Here is a 20,690-nt window from a genome sequence, read left to right on the forward strand (position 1 = left end):
GAACCCACGAACCGTGAGATCGTCACCTGAGCCGAAGTCAGACGCTTAACCGACTGAGCCACCCAGGAGCCCCTATAGCATTCTTTCTTATGGCATTAATAATACTCGGCTCTCCGTGATGGTGGTTGTGTGCTCGCCCTTCATTAGTGTCTGCTCCCTGAGGAATGTTCCCGATCTGTGTAACTCTCACAGGTCCTACAGAAAACCATGGGCATTGTAGGCCTTGAGTCAATGAAAATGAAGGACTAAATGAATAGGGACTGGCACTTTATAATTTACGACTAATGAATGACTCCCACCTGGGAAGAAACAGATTGGATTTTATCAGAGCTATTTAGAACAGTATCAGTAAAGACAAGTTGATGTTTTGCCTTTAACTAAACACTTTTTTTTTTTTTTTGGTAAAAATAAATAAATAAATAAATTGCTTTTGTTTTTCAGAAATCCTCCACCTACTTTACTTCATCCGGAAAAGTGGTGTGAGGAATTCAACCACTTTATTTCACAGTGAGTATCTCTTCCACTAAAAATTGCTTATCCAGCAAGGCCTTGAACAGTGATTGGAAATCCAAGCTGTGGAATTTACTTGGCGCTAGAAGTTGTTATGCCTTTTAGCACATTACGACACAGAATTTGTTCCAGTGAATGATGGAAGATGCCTCTGCAGAATTTGAAACATAAGGAGTTCCATTTGACTTTTGGCTATAATCAGTCCTTCTGATCATGTGGATCACATTTATCTGAGAATCTACTCTGTCCTGGAGCAAATGTTGCCAGTGGCCTTTTTTTTTTTTTTTTTAATTTTTTTTTTCAACATTTATTTATTTTTGGGACAGAGAGAGACAGAGCATGAACAGGGGAGGGGCAGAGAGAGAGAGAGGGAGACACAGAATCGGAAACAGGCTCCAGGCTCTGAGCCATCAGCCCAGAGCCCGACGCGGGCTCGAACTCACGGACCGCAAGATCGTGACCTGGCTGAAGTCGGACGCTTAACCCACTGCGCCACCCAGGCGCCCCAACCAGTGGTCTTTTTAATAAGGGAGGAGACTCAACGTCTAAAACTGTGATGCCCAGGGTGCCTGGGTGGCTCAGTAGGTTAAGCATCCGACTCTTGATTTTGGCTCAGATCATGATACCACAGTCTTGAGATTGAGACCCGCATTGGGCTCTGCGCTGGGCACGGAGCCTGCTTAAGATTCTCATTTCCCCTTCCCCTTGGCCCCTCCCTGCCCATGTGTGTGTTCTCTCTCTCTCTCTCTCTCTCTCTCAGTCTCTCTCAATAAATAAATAAACAAACAAACAAACTGTGATGCCCACACTAGTCCTAGAGAAGAGACAGAAGGTGGCAGTGTTCAACAGAAGCCTTGCAGCTTGGAAGTTGGACTTTGCTCTAGGATCTGTGGTATGAGAACACAGCTCCGGTTCCCAGGATGATTGAGTAGGCAGAGTAGGATCTCAGGCTTGAGGCACTAAAGTGAACAGCCCCAGCCAAGGGCTCAAGGTGGGGAGAACAAGATAAAAACCCATGTGATGGATGGTGTACCTGATGGGAGCTGTGTTACCAGGAGCTAGGCAAGATAGAATGGGACTAAGACAGGAGCAGAACCACCAATAATACCATTAGGATGGTGACTCCATGCTGGGAACATGAGCTTTTGTCCTGGCCCCTGGGAAAGGACCACACTGCTTCCAGATCTGGGGAAGATACTTACTTTGCTGGAAGGGACTATATGACCCCAGGCTCAAGGCCTGGTGAACTGTGGGGTCTAGACCAGGCATTACAAGGTATATCCAGTGCATAGGAACTGGGAAGAGATGTGCTCAGTGTCTAGCAGATCAAACCAGGTGTTCAGAGGTCATGGAAGAGAAAAGAAGTGCCCAAAATAGCTAGTAACCAGGAAGTAGTGAATGGTCAACACAACGTTTTCTAACTTCTATCTGTGTGCATGATTAGCTTCAACAAAGAGGCAGGACAATGAAGAAAACTAGGTCCCTTCATCATCTTCCCTACTCAGTCACAATACAGATCAATAATTCCTTATCCACAATTCTAAAATCCAAAGAGCTCTAAAAAATGGAAGTTATTTTTGTACTTGACTCATTTAGCTACAAGTCCTGACCTTATGTGATCTGACTTGGTGGCAACACATGACCTAAACTGAAATGAAGCTATTTATAGTCATTATTTATCTCACTCAGTGTGAATATTCATGTGAATTGCTGCAGATATATTAATGTGTTTGATTACAGTGTGCTGCCCCAGATCCTGCTGGGGAATGTTACATAACATACAGTAAATGCACTGGTTTACTTTTCTAAAATTTGATAAAATTCTGAATTCTAAAGCCTATTTGACTCCAAGGGTTAGTAGAAAGAGCTGTGAACCTATATTTAATTTTTGTTTCACATGCAGCCTAGTTCAAGGTCCTTGAAATTGTTTGCTTGTCCAGCCCCTCCTGGATTTGTGCTGTCTTCGTCAGGAGAGAAGAACAGTAATGTACTCTCAAGAACTCTACCAAGCAAAGCTGTATTGGAATGTGACCATATAGTTCAAGGCTAGAGCATTTCCTCGCCCCTCCAGCCCCCACTCTGATGCTTCTGCAAAGCCTGCAGAATGCAGAAGCAGCCACAACTTAAGGGTGGCAATGTCAGGCAATGGTGAGAAGAACAACATATAGAGCAGGAGGGATGATACTCATGTAGGAGCAGAGGAAGAGGCACTCCCTGGAATTTGGGAGCCAAAGGAGGAGGTCAAGGGAACTGGAGAACTAAAGACACCTTGGTGTCTGGGGGCACATTTCAGATCACCCCAGGGAGAAAAATCCAAGGGCTGTGGTTCCAGTGATTTTTGCCAGCAAGGCTGGATTTAAAAAAATTTCCTTTTCATTCCATTGCTGCATACAGATTCCCTTGATTGACCTTCTCAAAGCTGTTGGCCTAGAAAAATCCATTACATATTCACAAAAATGCCTTCCTATACCAAGCTCTTGTGATGCCTCTAAAATGTGACTTGACTCACCAAATTTTTATATTCTGTATATTTTTTCAAGAGTGTATTTGTGTTCTTTTAACATTTTTTAAATTAAAAAAAAAATTTTTTTTGGTTATTTTTGAGAGACAGTGGGAGCAGGGCAGGGGCAGAGAGAGAGGAAGACACAGAATTCGAAGCAGGCTCTAGGCTCTGAGCTGTCAGCACAGAGCCTCGTGCAGGGCTCGAAATCATTAGCCATGATATCATGACCTGAGCTGAAGTCGGACGCTTAACCGACTGAGCCACCCAGGCGCCCTGTATTTGTGTTCTTAAACCAAGCACGGTATTGCTTAGATGGATTTGGGAATAGAGGTACATAATTTATGATGAAGTTGGGACTTTCAGGGTTAAACAGTATAGAAATCCCTCCCTATTACTGATTTTTCTCTATGGCAGATCCTATTACACCATTTAAGTGTAATTTAAGTCCACTTAAGTCTGCTTACGTTTTCCCCAACTCTGAGATTTCTTGATGCACTCGTTCTGATTTGCTTTAGACTTAGAAGGGTCTTGATACTGGAATGGAGAACAGAACACAAAAACCGGTGCCTTTAATATGCATACTATAAGGCACAAAGAAAAATATCTTGTTGAAACCACAGGAGAGGGAGAGTCTGAAAAGGTTCTAATGAACCAATGAAGGTAAATAGAAATTAAGTGATTGTGTCCTTTACTACTAATTTAAGATATGGAAAAATGTCATCAATCTTCTCTTTATTTAATGAGTTGTCCTTAGTGGTTTTATTAGTGAAAATACTATATATTATAGTTGTTCATAGATTCTTTCCTCACTTGAGCCCCCAATCCTGCTTTCCTCAGAACATCTTAGATTCCTCAACCATGAATTCTTTTTTTTTACAAGATTGTTAGAAAGATGAGCCTCAAGATTAGAGGCTAATTATTCTATTTTATATATTTAGGTAGAAACCTGCCCACTATTCCCAAATAATAACCTTTGGTTTCATAGGTGAGCCTGCATACCGTAGACTGCCATTACTCAGCCTACCAAATGCAATTTGTCTTTACTATTTCATTCTGTTTATTCAGATCTCTAATGAAATACAAACAGTGACACTCACTGAGTTAGAAATGTCTGTTTAGAGAGCCTTGGTTTGCTTTTATACTTATCTTGCCCATATTGGAGGAGAATGATAGATGATTAAGACTTTCAGAGTATATTAGTGGGAGTGGGGTGGAGAGGATGATTTTCTCATAATTTTAGGAAAGGTGTTTTTAGCTTGAATTATTCAGTTAATTGCTTCAATTCCCATTGGAGAATGAACAATGCATTGTATTAAAGTAAATAAATGAATTCTTTCTGAAGAGCAAAGAGGACTAGAATTCTTTCACAGCTTTAAAACTTTTAATACCCTATCATCACGTGGCTACTAAACCATAGCAGAGGTGATTCAGTAATTTTGATCTTTCTTGGTCCATGTTTGTCTCCACTTACCAAAGAACCTATATGGTTTTTTTGATTGATTGCTACAGTGGCCTGAAGGGATTAGTCTGGCTGTAGCTAGTGATTATAGCTTGTGTAGACAGGGGACAGGGTGTGTGTATGTGTGTGTGTGGGGGGGGCAATGGGAATTAGAGAGGGAACGAATGTGCATGAGGTAGCAGGGGAGGGGCAGGGACAGCATGAGTGCTGGGATGTGGCTTGGTGTTTTTCAGGTTTCCAGCCTTAATTTGGAGATGCTAGGAGAGATTTAAGAAAGTCTGAATCCTATTAGTAAACATGTATTGGAGTTAAAAGAAAAGAAACGTCAGTTTGGTTCTGAACCTTTGGTCGTTAGTGATAATTGACTAATTTATATGAGTTAGTTATGCATTTGTCAAAGCTTGACTCCTGACAGCTTAGTTAAGATAAATTAAACATGATGCTCACATAAATTCTACACTGCTTTTTATCCATATGCTAGGACCCTGCCTGATGTTTTTTGTCACCTCTGTAATGTGTGGCTGGCTTTGTAGAGATTTCATTATCAGCCCTTTCCCCTATGGCTAAAGCTATTTGCATAACAAGTTTATCTGGTTCAAATTTCAGCCAGACTTCTGCTTTGTCAGGAGGCTCCTTTCAGAAGTAGCCTTGTGACCAGATAACAATAATTTTCCTTTGCCGACTTCACCTTCATCCTGAAGGATGTCTTCCCACCCCCCCCTGTTCAAACTTATTTCAGGTCTTTGGACCAAACTATAATACTTTCCCAGTTATTGGCTATTAGGTATCTGTGAACTATGCTTTTTCATGTTGCCTCTAAAACTTTCGGGGTTTTATTAGGAATTAATTTTAGGAAGTTATCATCAGTGACTCTTGAGCTGATTGGTGAGACAATAAAGAAGGATTTCTCCCAGGCAAGGGCAAATCTACCAGGAGCACGTTGGCTGCTCAGCTTAGGCTTTAGTGATGACCTGAGCTATATGGCCTGCCACACACACTGCTTTCTTGGGTTGGCTGGCTTGAGAGGCTAAGCATGTAGGTTTGTTTTCCAAAGTGGGCTTTGTGGCTGAGCCTTGCCATTTAGCCATGAAATGTAGAGGCAGCCTTTCCTATCCCTCCAAATGACATTCAATGGCTACAAGCAGTTGTACTGCATGTTAACAAGGTGAGATCACTCTGAGCTACAGAACTGCTAAAACTAATGGGTATTTGCATAAATTCATTCTTGAAAAATTGAAACTCAGAACTGGAACATTGGCTTTTCTCTAGGCCTAAACCATTTTGGGGCGGTTGCTTCCTTGGCATTGATTGTGTTTCCTTGAAGGCAACCATTCTTAGCTCTTTGCCATCCTGCATTTTGTGGCAGCTTAATTCCACGTGGTTTTTATAATGTCAGTGAATATTATAAAATGTCCTAACTCAGTGATTGATTAAGCTCCACAAATACTCTTGGCTTGTTAAGTCTTGTTAGATTCTCAGGTGGCCATGCAAAGGGTTAATATTTCCTGGAAGAGAAGGATACAATAGCCTTTATTTACATTACTTCACAAATTGGTAATATTAATTAAAATGAGCAGTGGTATCTCTAGTGACAGACTCTCCATTTTAGATTTATTTAGCCAATGATTAGCTGTTATGGCTTCTTGAATTAATTAGCATCTCTTGAGCTACAGGGAATTAGTGAATTAATAAAAACTCATGAAGAAGCTCAAAATTTAAAAAAATTCTAGTTTAAAACCCCCCAAATTCTTCTCTCTCCTCTTAACATATATTGATCAATATACTTACAAATGCAACCCAACTTCTTTTTCATTTTGAAAAATTTGGATTCTTTCCTCCTCATAAAAAGAACAAATAAAGCTATGTGTTTCAAGGTTATATCTCCCTGAAGAGGGTCTAATTTAGATTACCTAATAGATCATCTAAAGAAACCAAGGGCCCAATTTGATCTCACTTAGACCCTACTTATAAACTCAGCCAATGAAATATGATTTTCTCATGATGTAAATCAAGAAGTGGTTCATTGTAATTTGAAGTTTGAAATATGGTACAGTGTCCACAGATACTTGGAATATACTGTTATCGTAAGAACCTTGGCAGTGAGGGTTTTAGCCTGATCTAAAAGAAGCAAAAGGCACAGTAAGGTGGATAGACCATTCTCTAGGCAGCATATTCTATTGATTTCCCAACAAATGCTGGGTTTGGATCTTGTGAGAAACCAAACCTGTAGCATATGTCCTAGAGTTCACATTAGTGCTTTGTAGCATATTCTGTTAGGTGACTTTTAGTTAGGGTTAGCCTAGATGATGTTCTGTTTACCCCATACTGGTTTTTCTTTTTTTAAATTTGTACTTGAATTTCATAATATAAATCAAAGTGCATCTGCAGTTGAAGTAAACAGAAGTAATGGTGAGCACATGGTGTGTGGGGGACAGGGGTAGGAGAAGTGGGGACATGGCTCATAGCTCTGCCCACAGTCTGTTCCCCTCCATCACTCCCCAGAGTGCCACCTGGTTCATTGAGAAGAGCAGTGTGTGCATTCAGCTGTGTCACTTGCTAGCTGTGCAACTTGGGGGAAGATATTTAACCTCTCTGACCTTTGGTCCTCATTTGTCAAGCTGAGGCAGACGACCTGCCTCATAGATTTACTGTAAGGATTAAATTATATATGTGTCTGTAGAACCTGGCAAATAACTCTGACGTATGCCAGGCTCTGTTCTCTACATGTCCTATAATTCAGGTAGTTCTCATAGTTCTCCATTCCCTTCTCAACAACAACAGTACCACCCCTCAAACTCAACCTGAGAGAATCTGCTCCAGCAGGGGTCAAAACAGAAGCAGTGGATGGAATGCAGACTTACCTTCACTTCTTTGCCTCACAAACAGCCCTACCTCCCACACCTATCCCAGGGCACATCTTGTCCAGACCCAGTGCCTCTGTCTCTGCTGTCAGCCAGCCAGAAGTTTCTTCATGGGGAAGGAGCAGTGGGACATGAAATGGATGGCTGGACCCTGAGAGGTAGAACCCACAATGCTTGGCAACTATTAATGGGAGAAGACAGGTGCTACAGGAAAGGATGAGTTAAACATGAGGATTCCAGTATTTTCAGCATGAGAAAGGGTCTTTTTAGAGAATACACATTGGAGAGATAAAGAGCATTAGACCTGAAGTCAGGTTGTATTCTAACATTTCCACTTAGATTCTTGACCTTGACCAAATTACTTCATCTTTCTGAACCTCAGTTTCCTAATCTCTAAAATGGGAATACTAATATTTATATGATAACCATTTGGGATTAAGATCAATTCTGCTGTGATAGAAAATCCCAACTAACAGTGACTTTAATAAGGTAGATTTTTATTTATTTCTTACATGAAATAAGCTGGAAGTTAGTCCACATAGGTACCACTAATCCAGCAGGGCATCTGGCAGTCACCTAGGCTCCTGCCCTCATGCTGCCCCATTAAGTGTGATTTCCACTTCCAAGGGTACCTCATGAGCCAAGATGGCTGCTATAGCTCCAACATTGACCTACTTATTATAGCCAGAGATAAATGGAAGGAGAGATAAATGAAATTTTGCTTACTTTAAGAAAACTTTTGACCATTTCATGGAGCATATCATTAGCTACAACTCAATCACATGGCTACAACTAGCTACAAAGGAAGCTAAGAATGTAGTCTTCTAATAGGGCAGCCCTGGGCCCAGGATAGTACCAGAACAATATCCTTAAGTACAGTGGACAGTGTACAGACAGGTTGCAGTCTGAAATCATGCTACCTTATAGAGTGTTGTAAGAATTAAGTGAGATACAGACTGAGAGTTCAACAATTGTGAGAAATATTTTAACTCCATAGTGGTACCATCAAAAGAGGTGTGAGAGTCAGGAAGGAGAGCCAATAGCATCCATAGGATGATAAGTCACAACAGAAGTGGATCATGAGGAGGAGGGGCATTCATGATCCTCACTGAGGCTGATCTAGGGCCTCGGCGGGATGGGGAAAGTAAGGTCAAGTGGAGAGCTTGGAGGGGCCAGGTTGACACCCTTCCTGGATCTCTCTCTCTCTCTCTCTCTCTCTCTCTCTCTCTCTCTCTCTCTTTTAAATTTATTCATTTATTTTTGAGAGAGAGAAAGAGACAGAGAGAGAGAACAAGCTGGGGGGAAAGGCAGAGGAAGAGAGAGAGAGAATCCCAAGCAGGCTCCCTGCCCAATGCAGAGCCCAATGCAGGGCTCAATCCCATGACCCTAGGATCATGACCTGAGCTGAAATCAAGAGTCAGATACTCAACTGACTGAGCCACCCAGGCGCCCCCCCTGGATTTTCTCTTAAGAGCTGTGATGTTCTTCTGGTACAGTGTGAAGTTCCCAGCTTCCTGCCTGATCCTCTACTCCCTGGCTACTGTAGTTTCCACTGTGGAATTTCCACAGGCTCTAGTGCAGAAGGAAATCTGGCTCTAGGTCAGTAAGAATTTTAATTAAAAATGGAAATGAAGGCTCATGTCACTAGTGCTACGTTATTACAGGCCACTGATGATTTCTGGCAGGGATAAAAATAACAGACATAGCCTGTTGGCACTAATGAGGAAAGGGCTGATTCGTTTTTTAAATAGATTCGAAATTTATAAGAGTGATATTAAATATAATGAGTAATCATAGATTCTCTTGATCTTCCATCTCCTTTTGGATATGTGTGCAGCTTCCAGCCAACCTTCTAGTATTATAATTTGGAATCTCCTAAGGAAATAAGGAACCTCATCAAATACATGACATAGGTATCATACCAGGCTAATGAGTGGGGGGAAAATCCCATAATTGGTTTCTGAAATTTTTTTTTAATGTTTATTTTTGAGAGAGAGAAAGAGAGAGAGAGACAGCATGAGTGGGGGAGGGGCAGAGAGAGAGGGAGACACAGAATCTGAAACAGACTCCAGGCTCTGAGCTGTCAGCACAGAGCCCGATGCAGGGCTTGAACTCACAAACCGTGAGATCATGACCTGAGCCGAAGCTGGGCGCCAAACGGACTGAGCCACCCAAGTGCCCCCCATAATTGGTTTCTAATATGAAGGACTATTGAATGTTTCTGAAAGAAGAATTTTATTTAAAAAGCTATTATTTTAGTGAATAATAGAAATTCTTGCCTTTAAGAGAAGCCCAAAGCTTAAATCCTTAGGTTCAAGCAGTGTTCCTCATGCTTGTACAGAATGCTTGGCTTTGATCAACCCATGCTATGGTTTGAATTATGTCTCCTAAAACTTCATACGTAGAAGTCCTAACCCTCAATATCCCATAATATGATCTTATTTGGAATTAGAGCCATTGCAGATGTAATTAGTTAGAATGAGATCATACCGGAGTAGGGTGGACCCCTAAACCAGTATAACTGGTGTCTTTATGAAAAGGGGAAATTTGTACACAGATATGCACACAGAGAGAATGCCTTATGCTGCTCTAAGCCAGGAAACAATTAAAATTAGGAGAGAGGCCTGGAACAGATCCTTTGTTAGCACCTTTGAGGGAGCATTGCCCTACCAGCCTTGAGTCTTGATCTCGGACGTCCAGCCTCCAGGGCTGTGGGACAATAAGTATCTCTTGTTAAGCCACTCAGTTTGTGTTACCTTGTCACAGCAGCCCTAGGAAACTAATACAGTCCATGACTTGGTTGGTATATGACCTTAACTCATTTAATCTCTCCGAGCCTCTACTTCCTTAGCTGTGGGTGAGGATAGCAGTGTCCACCTGTCTACCAGTGAGAATCAAATGTAAAAAAAAAATTATAAGTTTATTTTGAGAGAGACAGAGACAGCATGAGTGGGAGAGGATCAGAGACAGAGGGGGAGAGAGAGAGAGAAACCCAAGCACAGAGCCTGATATGGGGCTCGAACTCACAAAACCGTGAGATCATGACCTAAGCTGAAACCAAGAGTTGGATGCATAACTGACTGAGCCACCCAGGTGCCCCAAAATATTTAATTCAGTAGAACATCATCACAAAGTCAAGTATTAGTATTATATCATAAGGCCATAGTGTTTTCTTCCTTATTTGCTTCCTTCCTTGTTTCCTTCCTTCTTCCCTTTTATTTTTTTAGAAATATGTCTCAGATACTAAGGGTTTGTGTTAAATTCTTCCCAAGCTTACTGCCCAATTGTAGAAGAGGGGTATTTCTGCCATTACCAATATTTTCTGACTTTACCGAGAACTTCAGGAATCAAATACATATTTTGTGCTAAGATGTCTTGGTCATATGTGTCTGTCTGAGAGGAATAAACTATATACAAAGAGATGGCAAATTGGTGTCATCTCATATTCCAGGATGGTCCGCCTGATTGCTAGGACGCTATATTAGAAGGATTCTGCATCTGTGTCCAGGATAGAGGATCATGATCACTTAGAGATATTTTCTATGACCCTGAACTGGATATCTGTATAAAGGTAGCATATACTTTTGTGGACCTATAATTCATTTTTCTTTTTAATTATAGCCAAGTTCTATGTTATGCGAAAATCGTTGTTCACGGCAAAGCTCATTTAGCCAAAGAAAGCTCACATTCAACCAAATCAAGTACAGCCTAAAAGATACCCGAGAGTTAAAATAAAAGTAGTTGAATAAATCTGGGGTTATCTGTGTGAGGAGTACAGATAATATTAGTGGTAAGATTTATTTAAAGCATGCTATGTGTCAGACACAGTGAAATGCACTTTACATGCATTATTTCAGTGAATCCTAACCCCTGCCATGTGAGACAGGTTACTACAGGTTACTAAGTGACTGTCCTGATGTCTCACAACTAGAAACTGACAGAGCTAGGATTCGAATCAAGGTCTGTATCATAGTTCAGTACCCAAGGTCATGTTGCTGTATGGTGTGTGCATGTGTGTGTGTGTGCATATGTTTAGGTGAAATTCACATAAACATTGACCATTTAAAAGGGAACCATTAAAGGGAATGTGTGATTCAGCACATTCACAGTTTTGTACAACCACCATTGTCTAGTTCCAAGACAGAGAATGTGTCTTTTTTGCTTTTATCCCCAATATTCGGCACATTGCTAGCACATGGCAGGAGCTCAGTAAATGTCAGTTCCTTTTGAAGAACTAAAAATTGCAGAGAGGAGGTGATACCTTCAAAAGCATACACAGCAATATGATGGACTTGAGTTAGAAATTGAATATTAGGGTCATGGTCTTTATAAATCTCTCCTAACTGCAAACATAATACTAAGGAAAAGAATATGAGGAAAAAAAAAAAAAAAAAAAAAAAGGTCAAATGCACTCCCCCAACGTACTTGCCCAAAGCAAAAATAAAAGTTTAAGCATCAGAAACATGATAAGTTTGTTAAAAGTGGATTATGTAGACATGGTTAGCTATGAGTTCTTTTTTGGTTGCTTTGAATACATGAAAATGATGTCAAAATAAATCATCCCTGGCAGTCTCAGTGATTATATTCCTTTCCAACAGCTTCTGCTTATTGTACTTCATTTCGTACCCCCCTTCCCCATATCCCCCTGCCACATCACTTGTCCTGTTTTCCACCACCACCTACTCTATCTCCTGGTTCAGAATTCCAGGGAAAGGTTGAAGAGAAGTCATTTCTGAACCCAGGATTAAGATAAACACCTATGTCTTCATGGCTCATGATGTTTCAGGACCATGGTCAGTGACATGACATTCTACAGTTTGACAATTTCCTTCTGATGTAAACATTGGCCTGCCAAGGCTGCCTTAGGGGAATACGCAGGTGTGAGGGGTGAGAATCAAGATGTGGGGAGAGTTTAACACCTATGACGTAGACCTTGCTTCCTCTATAAAATAAGAGCAAGGGCACATCTCACAGCTGCTAATCTTGGCCATATACATTATTAATACATTCTTTGCACCAGTAGATATTAATTACCAAAGGAAAACAACTTAGGGTGGTGGAAAGCAGAAGAAATTATTGGGTAACTTTGAATTTGAAGGATTTTTGCCTTTAGATGTTTCCAGGCAAGAATATCTGTCAAAGGGGATCTTTAACTTTATGCTTTTCCAAAAATGTAACAATGACAGGCCACATATAAAAAAGAAAGGCCCAGGGGTGCCTGGGCGGCTCAGTCAGTTGAGCATCTGACTTCAGTTCAGGTCATGATCTCATGGTTTGTGAGTTCGAGCCCCACGTCGAGCTCTGTGCTGACAGCTCAGAGCCTGGAGTCTGTTTCAGATTCTGTGTCTCCCTGTCTCTCTGTCCCTCTCCCACTTGTGCTCTGTCTCTCTCTCTCTCCCCAAAATAAGCATTAAAAAAGCTTGTTTTAAATAAAAAAGGCCAAAAACATTATACTAGGGAAGGAAGGAAGGAATCTAGATTCTAAGATCAGAGTGGAATGAAAACACAAAATGCTCACTCAGCTAAGCTGAAGTCCTAAATCTGCCGGGATCAGAAGCAAGCAGTGATAGCTGGAAGTTTGGCTCCTGTGGTTAAAAGGACTAAGAGGGCTCCAAGGAAGACTGTCCAGAGTTAGACTCCTGCCTGAAGCCAGTGTGTGGAGTAGTTCTTGTTGGCTGATGAAAAGCTGAGGAAAAGAATGGGATAAGGAGAGGTCATATGATCCTGTGCTCTGACTGTAGCAATTTCCTCTGTTGTTCTCCAACACCTAGGGAGGTGCTGACCATCAGCCAGGACTATGGCTCTTAGGCAGCTTCTGCCTGAGAATGGTAGGATAAATAAGTGGCTGGGCTTTCTGCTGCCACAGTGATGAGCTCTTTCATATACCTAATAAAACCGTGGGATAGGAGCACAAAATTCCATTCTAAAAACTGGCTCTGGGCTAGAGACCTAGGGAGCCAAGAAGACACAACCCCGAAGTCATTACACTAAGAGAGTAAGTAAGCACAGAGAGAAAGTGAGAGGGAAAGGGAAAAATTCTCCTCCTCCTCCTCAAAGTGAACCTGCCAACTGAAATTTCAAAACACACAAACTCTAAGGCTAACAAAGACAACTTGCTGGCATCACAAATGAAGCAGAAATTCATTTGAAATGAAATAATTTCATAGAATATTTTCAAAGTGTAACTGTTAACTGTAAGAAATGACTTGGGGTGAAATAAATCTAAATAGTCATAAAATTCAGGGGGGACAGTAGTATTCAGTTCGTGGTTAAGGGATGCATAGATTCTTGTGCTCAAAAAGAGGATAGAACTACTGGAAAGTTTATAGTTCAGCAAACATTTTAAACATGTAGGATAATGACTAAAATTATAAGAAAACAATGTCTAGTTTCTAAACCAACAGAAGGATAAAAGGGTCTCTAGGAAACTTTTATCCAGCAGAAGGCAGGAAATGAGGAAAAAAAGAATTAGAGGGAAAAGGTGGTAAGAAGAGATTTCTACCCATATCACACACTGCTTTTGAATTATCAGGCAGTTTTCCCCAGCATCTCTAGTCCATGAGCAATGATGTTTAACAGTTGTCTGGGAGGGGCTAGGGGGCTAATTCGTATCATTTACTGATTTCCGTGGTATAAAATACCCCCCCCCCCACCATGGCCAATTTCAGGCTACCAATGTAACATCCATCAGTTCACAAAATTCCTGAAAATGTAACAATATCTAGGGAACCTTGTGCATGCTGGCTCCAGCACATGACTGTTTGGGATAGATAGGCTTTTCTGTATGGTCTTCATTCTACATATAATTTTTGATAATAAAATAAAAATTAAGTAAAAATTCTCTGCATTTTACTTCTTTAACTGAAACCATATGGAAATTTATTGGGGAAACAGGACCTGGTGGCATTTTGTTATTAGAATATTTATCATACAGTTATTGAAGGCTTATAATTTATGATCCTTGCTTTCAGAGCCAGATCAATAAAGAGATAAATGTCCTCAGCACAATAGAATTTATATCCTCCACATGATAATTGACCACTGTGTCATACATTCAATCATTCATCTCATTATCTGATATAATGAGCAGAAAGTCCAATATGTATATGATTTATAGATGTACATTAGTGTGAAGCCCACGACCTATCTAACCTGTTACCTGTCCCTTGGCAACATAGTGTATACAGTTGTCTTCCTCCAGCAATAGGATCCCACAAAAAGGATTATCCACCTTTTTTTAAAATATTTATTTTTGAGAGAGAAAGTGTGAGTCGGGGAGGGTCAGAGAGAGAGGGATACAGAGGATCTGAAGCAAGCTCTGTGGTGACCCCAGTGAGCCTGATGTGGGGCTGGAACTCACAAACTATGAGATCATGACCTGAGCTGAAGTCAGATGCTCAACCATTGAGCCATCCAGGTGCCTCTGTCTATCTTTCTTTTTAACACTAGACGTCTATCTAATTAGAACAGATAGGGGAAATGCCTGAGCTGACATTATTCCTTCTCTTCCTTTTGTCTTTCCTCTTTCTCCTACTTGTGGGTTCCTAGTCCTAGTCCTATTCTTTTCTTTTGTCTTGTCTTTTCTCTTCTGTTCTTTTCCTTTTCTTTCTCTCTTTCTCTTTGTCTCTTTCTTTCTCTCTCTTTCTGTCTCTTTTTTCTTTCTGTCTGTCCTTTATCACAGAGCACAAGTGGCTTGTCCTAGAGTGGGGTGGGTAAATGGTATTGAAGGAGCCTTTCATGTCACTGATTTACTACTATGAGTAGATTTGGCAACACAAGTCATTCCACATCATCTGTCTATGCATTTCACTGAGTTACAGTAGCTTAAAGCTCAGGACACAGGAAGTCTCAGAGAATGGAAGTAGCATATTCCCAGGAGAGAGAGTGAACAGGGAAATGAAAATGGGAAAACAGAAAGCTAACCATTTAGAAACCTATGCATAGAGTTAGTTCACTAACAGTGGGAGTAGGAGCCATCCCAGCCCCCGCCCCCTTTCTCTCTCACCGCCTGGGAACATTTGTTGCCTGCAACGTCTGTACTTTGCTTTGCAAGGGTTAATCAGAGGGCCTATTATTCAGCAAATTAAAGGCTTGGCTGCCTGAGAGTTCCTTTCATAAAGGATTAGGGTCTCTGATGAGGCTTTGATGTAATAGATGGAGCTGTTCTGCTCCTTCATGTTAATGGAAGAGTGTTAAGGACTCCCCAGGCTCTCTTTGGCAGTTGGTGTCTTTACTCTTTCCCTTGCCTAAAAAAGAAAAATATTTTATCTTTCAAAAATTTAGTGCTTGAACAAGGCACTGGATTGACGTCCCCAGGGGGTGAAGTGTTCATTTCTTGGCCTAAAAGCACAGAGGCTCAGCACTAACTGGCTTCCTTGGGTGGCCATTTCCTTGGGAAGAACTGTCTGTCCAAAGTGCAACAGAAGCAGTCATTTAAGTATTGCAGTTCATTGCCCTTGGAAGCTTTTCTTGCTGAGAAATTGGGCAGAAGGATGGCAGGTGACAGGCATGGTAATGGTTTGTATCCTCAGGAACATAAACCAAGGCTGCGAATAGCTGTACAAAATCCTGATTTGCATGACATTTACAGCTACTTATTATCTGACAATATTTTCTCCAGGCTTTTTTTTTCCCCATCACATTTAGTGTACTCTTTTTTTTTTTTTTTAATAATCTATTTTACATCCCAAGTTACTTAGCATATAGTGCAACAATGATTTCAGGAGTAGATTCCTTAATGTCCCTTACCCATTTAGCCCACCCCCCTCCCACAACCCCTCCAGCAACCCTCTGTTTGTTCTCTATATTTAAGAGTCTCTTATGTTTTTCCCTCTCCCTGTTTTTATATTTTTCCTTCCCTTCCCTTATGTTCATCTCTTTTGTATCTTAAAGTCCTCATATGAGTGAAGTCATATGATATTTGTCTTTCTTTGACTAATTTCACTTAGCATAATATCCTCTAGTTCCATCCACATAGTTGCAAATGGCAAGATTTCATTCTTTTTGATTTCCGAGTAATACTCCATTGTATATCTTTACCACATCTTCTTTATCCATTCACCTGTCAATGGACATTGGGCTCTTTCCATACTTTGGCTATTGTTGATAGCACTGCTGTAAATATTGGGGTGCACGTACCCCATTCGAAACAGCATATCTGTATTCCTTGGATAAATACCTAGTAATGCAATTGCTGGGGTGTAGGGTAGTTCTATTTTTAATTCTTTGAGAAACCTCCATACTGTTTTCCAGAGTGGCTGCACCAGTTTGCATTCCCACCAACAATGCCAACAATGCAAAAGAGATCCTCTCTCTCCACATCCTCACCAATATCTGTTGTTGCCTGAGTTGTTAATGTTAGCAATTCTGACAGGTGTGAGGTGGTATCTCATTGTGGGTTTGATTTGGATTTCCCTGATGATGAGTGATGTTGAGCATTTTTTCATGTGTCAGTTGGCCATCTGGATGTCTTCTTTGGAGAAGTGTCTATTCATGTCTTTTGCCCATTTCTTCACTGGATTGTTTTTTAGTTGTTGAGTTTGATAAGTTCTTTATACTTTTGGATACCAATCCTTTATCTGATATGTCATTTGCAAATATCTTCTCCCATTCCATCAGTTGCTTTTTCATTTTTCTGATTGTTTCCTTCACTGTGCAGAAGCTTTTTTTTTTTGGTGAGGTCCCAATAGTTCATTTTTGCTTTTGTTTCCCTTGCATCCAGAGACGTGTTGAGTAAGAAGTTGCTGTGGCTGATGTCAAAATGGTTTTTGCCTGCTTTCTCCTCAAGGATTTTGATGGCTTCCTGTCTTACATTTAGGTCTTTCATCTATTTTGAGTTTATTTTTGTGTGTGGTATAAGAAAGTGATCCAAGTTCATTCTTCTGCATGTCGCTGTCCAGTTTTCCCAGCACCAGTTGCTGAAGAGACTGTCTTTATTCCATTGGATATTCTTTCCTGCTTTGTCAAAGATTAGTTGGGCATATATTTGTGGGTCCATTTCTGGGTTCTCTATTCTGTTTCATTGATCTGAGTGTCTGTCTGTTTTTGTGCCATCTCCAGGCTTTTCAGTAGTGTGTAGGGTATTAATGAAAACCCAGTCTAGTTTATTTTCCCCAAATTGATTTTTTTTGAATTTTTTTTAACACTTATTCATTTTTGAGAATGAGAGAAACAGAGCATGAGTGGCAGAGGGGCAGAGATAGAAGGAGACACAGAATCAGAAGCAGGCTTCAGGCTCTGAGCTGTCAGCACAGAGCCAGCCCATCATGGGGCTCGAACTCACAGACCACGAGATCATGACCTGAGCTGAAGTCAGACGCTCAACCGACTGAGCCACACAGGCACCCCTTCCCCAATTTGATTTTATACCATCAATAATATTCATATAGTTGGCAATCAGCCAGTGTTTAGTCTATGTAAGTCTTTACCAAAAAAGCACACATCAAGGGAAGGGTGCTAAATGTGGGCAGACACAATGCCAGATTATTGAAAGTCTTGGCCATGATTTTCCGTCTCAGTCTAATCTTTCTCCACCGTGTACTATGCCCTGAAATTTGGAACCAGCATTGTCATTATTTAAAAAGCAAATTTGACAGTCTTACTGTTTCCATTCCACTTGTGTTGTGCTTCAATCCTCTTCTTGCCCTCTCCCAAACTCCACCTGTGGGATTAAATTGCTCCCTTCTTTGAGTTGCTTTTCATCCATGGGCTAAATTTTTCAGCAATTTTCTTTCCATTCTTTGCAATGAATAGTTCAGTTGACCTTTGAACAATGTGAGGGTTGGAGACACTAACCCCTCACACAGTTGAAAATCTGTGTATAACTTCTGATACTCCAAAACTTTACTAATAGCCCATGGTTGACTAGAAGCCTTACTGTTAACATAAAGAGTTGATTAACTCATAGTGTGTATTATATGTACTATATCCTGTACTCTTACAATAAAGTAAGCTAGAGAAAAATGTTAAGAAAATGTAAAGAGAAAATACATTTACAGTATTATACTGTATTCATTGAAAAAATTCACATATAAGTGGACCCGTGAAGTTGAAAGGTCAACTGTACATGGTGTCTTGGCACCCGGCCTTTCCTTTCCTTGATGGATGCCAGCATCTGCATTCAGCATTTTAAGAATCAGGGGACCTGACTATAAAAATTTACCAAGTAACTGGTAGATTTAGCTCTGGGTTAAGATCAAAGAGCTCTCTGTGCCTCCTTATTTTGGCCACCCAGGGAGAATTTTTTTGCTGTATAATTCTTTGATAGAAGATATCAGTTGGGATTGAAGATAAGAAACAACTCTGTGAAACTCATGGCTATGTTTATTGGAGGGAAATAGTATTCATTACCTTATATAGAGTAATTTCTATGAAAACCCAGGAAACCTCAATCTAGTCTCCTTGCCAGTCATCATCATATATTCATATTTCTACAAGCACCTAGTCTGTTTTTACATCATGGATTTTAAGAAATATAGAGCAGGCTGCATTTTCCCTTCACATTGGCTGCTACAGAGCCCAGAGCCAAATTGGTGGCCACTCTACCAAAGTAATTTATTTGGTACTCTAAATTCTATTTTTATTCCCTAATTTCCCCTTTGTTTCATTTTCTCTTCTTTAAAAATTTTTTTTAATGTTTACTTATTTTTGAGAGAGAGAGAGAGAGTGAGAGAGAGAGAGCGCCTGTGCAAGCAGAGGAGGGGCAGAGAGAGAGGGAGACACAGAATCGGAAGCAGGCTCCAGGCTCCAAGCTGTCAGCACAGAGCCCCATGTGGGGCTTGAACTCATGAGCTTTGGAGCTGTGAGATCATGACCTGAGCCAAAGTCAGCCACTTAACTGACCGAGCCACCCAGGCACCCCGTTTCGTTTTCTCTTCTGCCTATAATTATTTTTTATTTTGTCGTATTGCATATACCTTAAACAAGTGTTGTAGAATGCCTTAAATTATTTGTAGAACAAGGTGAAGTTTTAGAAAACAATTGTATACAGTGGTGGTGGGAATGTAAAATGATGCAGCCACTTTAGTAAATGTTCTTGTAGTTCCTCAAAAGGTTAAATATAAAGTTACCATATAATCCAGCAATACATATCCAAGAGAAATGAAAATATGTGTCCACATAAAAACTTGTATACATTTCCTGATTCTGTGTTAAAGCCAAAAAACCCCAAACAACCAAACAAACAAAACTTATATACAGGGGTGCCTGGGTGGTTCAGTTGGTTAAGCGTTCAGCTCTTCATTTCAGCTCAGGTCATGATCTCACGGTTTGTGAGATTGAGCCCTGCGTTGGTCTCTGCACTGACAGCATGGAGCCTGCTTGGGATTCTCTCTCTCCATCTGCTATTTCCGCCTGCTCATGTTCTCTCTCAAGGTAAATAAATAAGTAAAAAAAAAAAAACAAAACTTGTATATAAATGTTCATAGAAGCATTGTTCATAATAGCTTAAAAGTAGAATTAACCCAAATGTCCATCAGCTGATGAATGCAACAAAATGTGGTATATCCATATAATAGAACATTTTTTAGCAATAAAAAGAATGCGGTATTGATATGTGCTACAGCATGGATGGACTTTGAAAGCATTATGCTGGATGAATGAAGCCAGTCACAAAAGACCACATATATAACAGGATATGTCTAAATTAGGCAAATCCATAGAAACAGAAAGTAGATTGGTAGTTGTCTGGGACTGAGGAGGTTGAGGAAAAATGGGGAGTGACTACTAATGGATATGGAGTTTCTTTTGGCAGTGATCAAAATATTCAGAAAATTGATTATGATAATGGTTATATAATTGTGTGAATATACTAAAACTTTTTGAATTTAGAGGTGTGAACTGTATGGCATATGAATTATATTAAAGCTATTATAAAAGTCATTAATCAACTATAAATTTTATATAATAGATTTTGCTGGTTTTCTTACACTTTTAATTTGCACTTAGTGCCAGACATGCACATACCAGTCAAGCCCACTTATTTTTAGCAGAATCTACAGACTTGTTTGAGATTGTGAATTTCTAACAATAGGGATATCCATCTCCAAAGGATGCAAAATTCTGTCCATATTATCTAGTTCAGTTTATTTGATCCACTAGGCAAAGTCTGTTTGTTCAGCAAATTCCAAGCCTGTGGGCATAAATACTGTAATTTTATTTCATCTCCTTCTTGTCTTTGCATATCCTGTCCCCTCTCTTTTGTCATCTTGTTCTACCTGATAGTGAAAATAAACTAGCGTTGTGGTCAGAGAAGTAAGACAATGATGAAGAGATGTAGCATCACTTCAGGCACAGAAAGAAAATGTTTCATGAAGGTGAGGCAGGTCAACAGTGGTCATCAATGACAACTTGAACAAAG

The 20,690-nt window shown here is 40.3% G+C and overlaps 1 protein-coding gene across 1 annotated transcript in view; it reads left to right on the top strand.

Annotated features, from left to right (window-relative positions):
* Positions 1-20,690, top strand: part of MYO3B (myosin IIIB) — a 434,070-nt gene that overhangs the window by 151,394 nt on the left and 261,986 nt on the right. Inside the window, exon 8 of the mRNA XM_040475346.1 lies at positions 442-507. Within this exon, the coding sequence (XP_040331280.1) occupies positions 442-507 (66 nt within the window). The remainder of the gene's footprint in view (positions 1-441; positions 508-20,690) is intronic.

This window comes from Herpailurus yagouaroundi, unplaced genomic scaffold (genome assembly GCF_014898765.1).
Source record: "Herpailurus yagouaroundi ecotype Mexico unplaced genomic scaffold, PumYag 140, whole genome shotgun sequence".
NCBI lineage: Eukaryota > Metazoa > Chordata > Mammalia > Carnivora > Felidae > Herpailurus > Herpailurus yagouaroundi.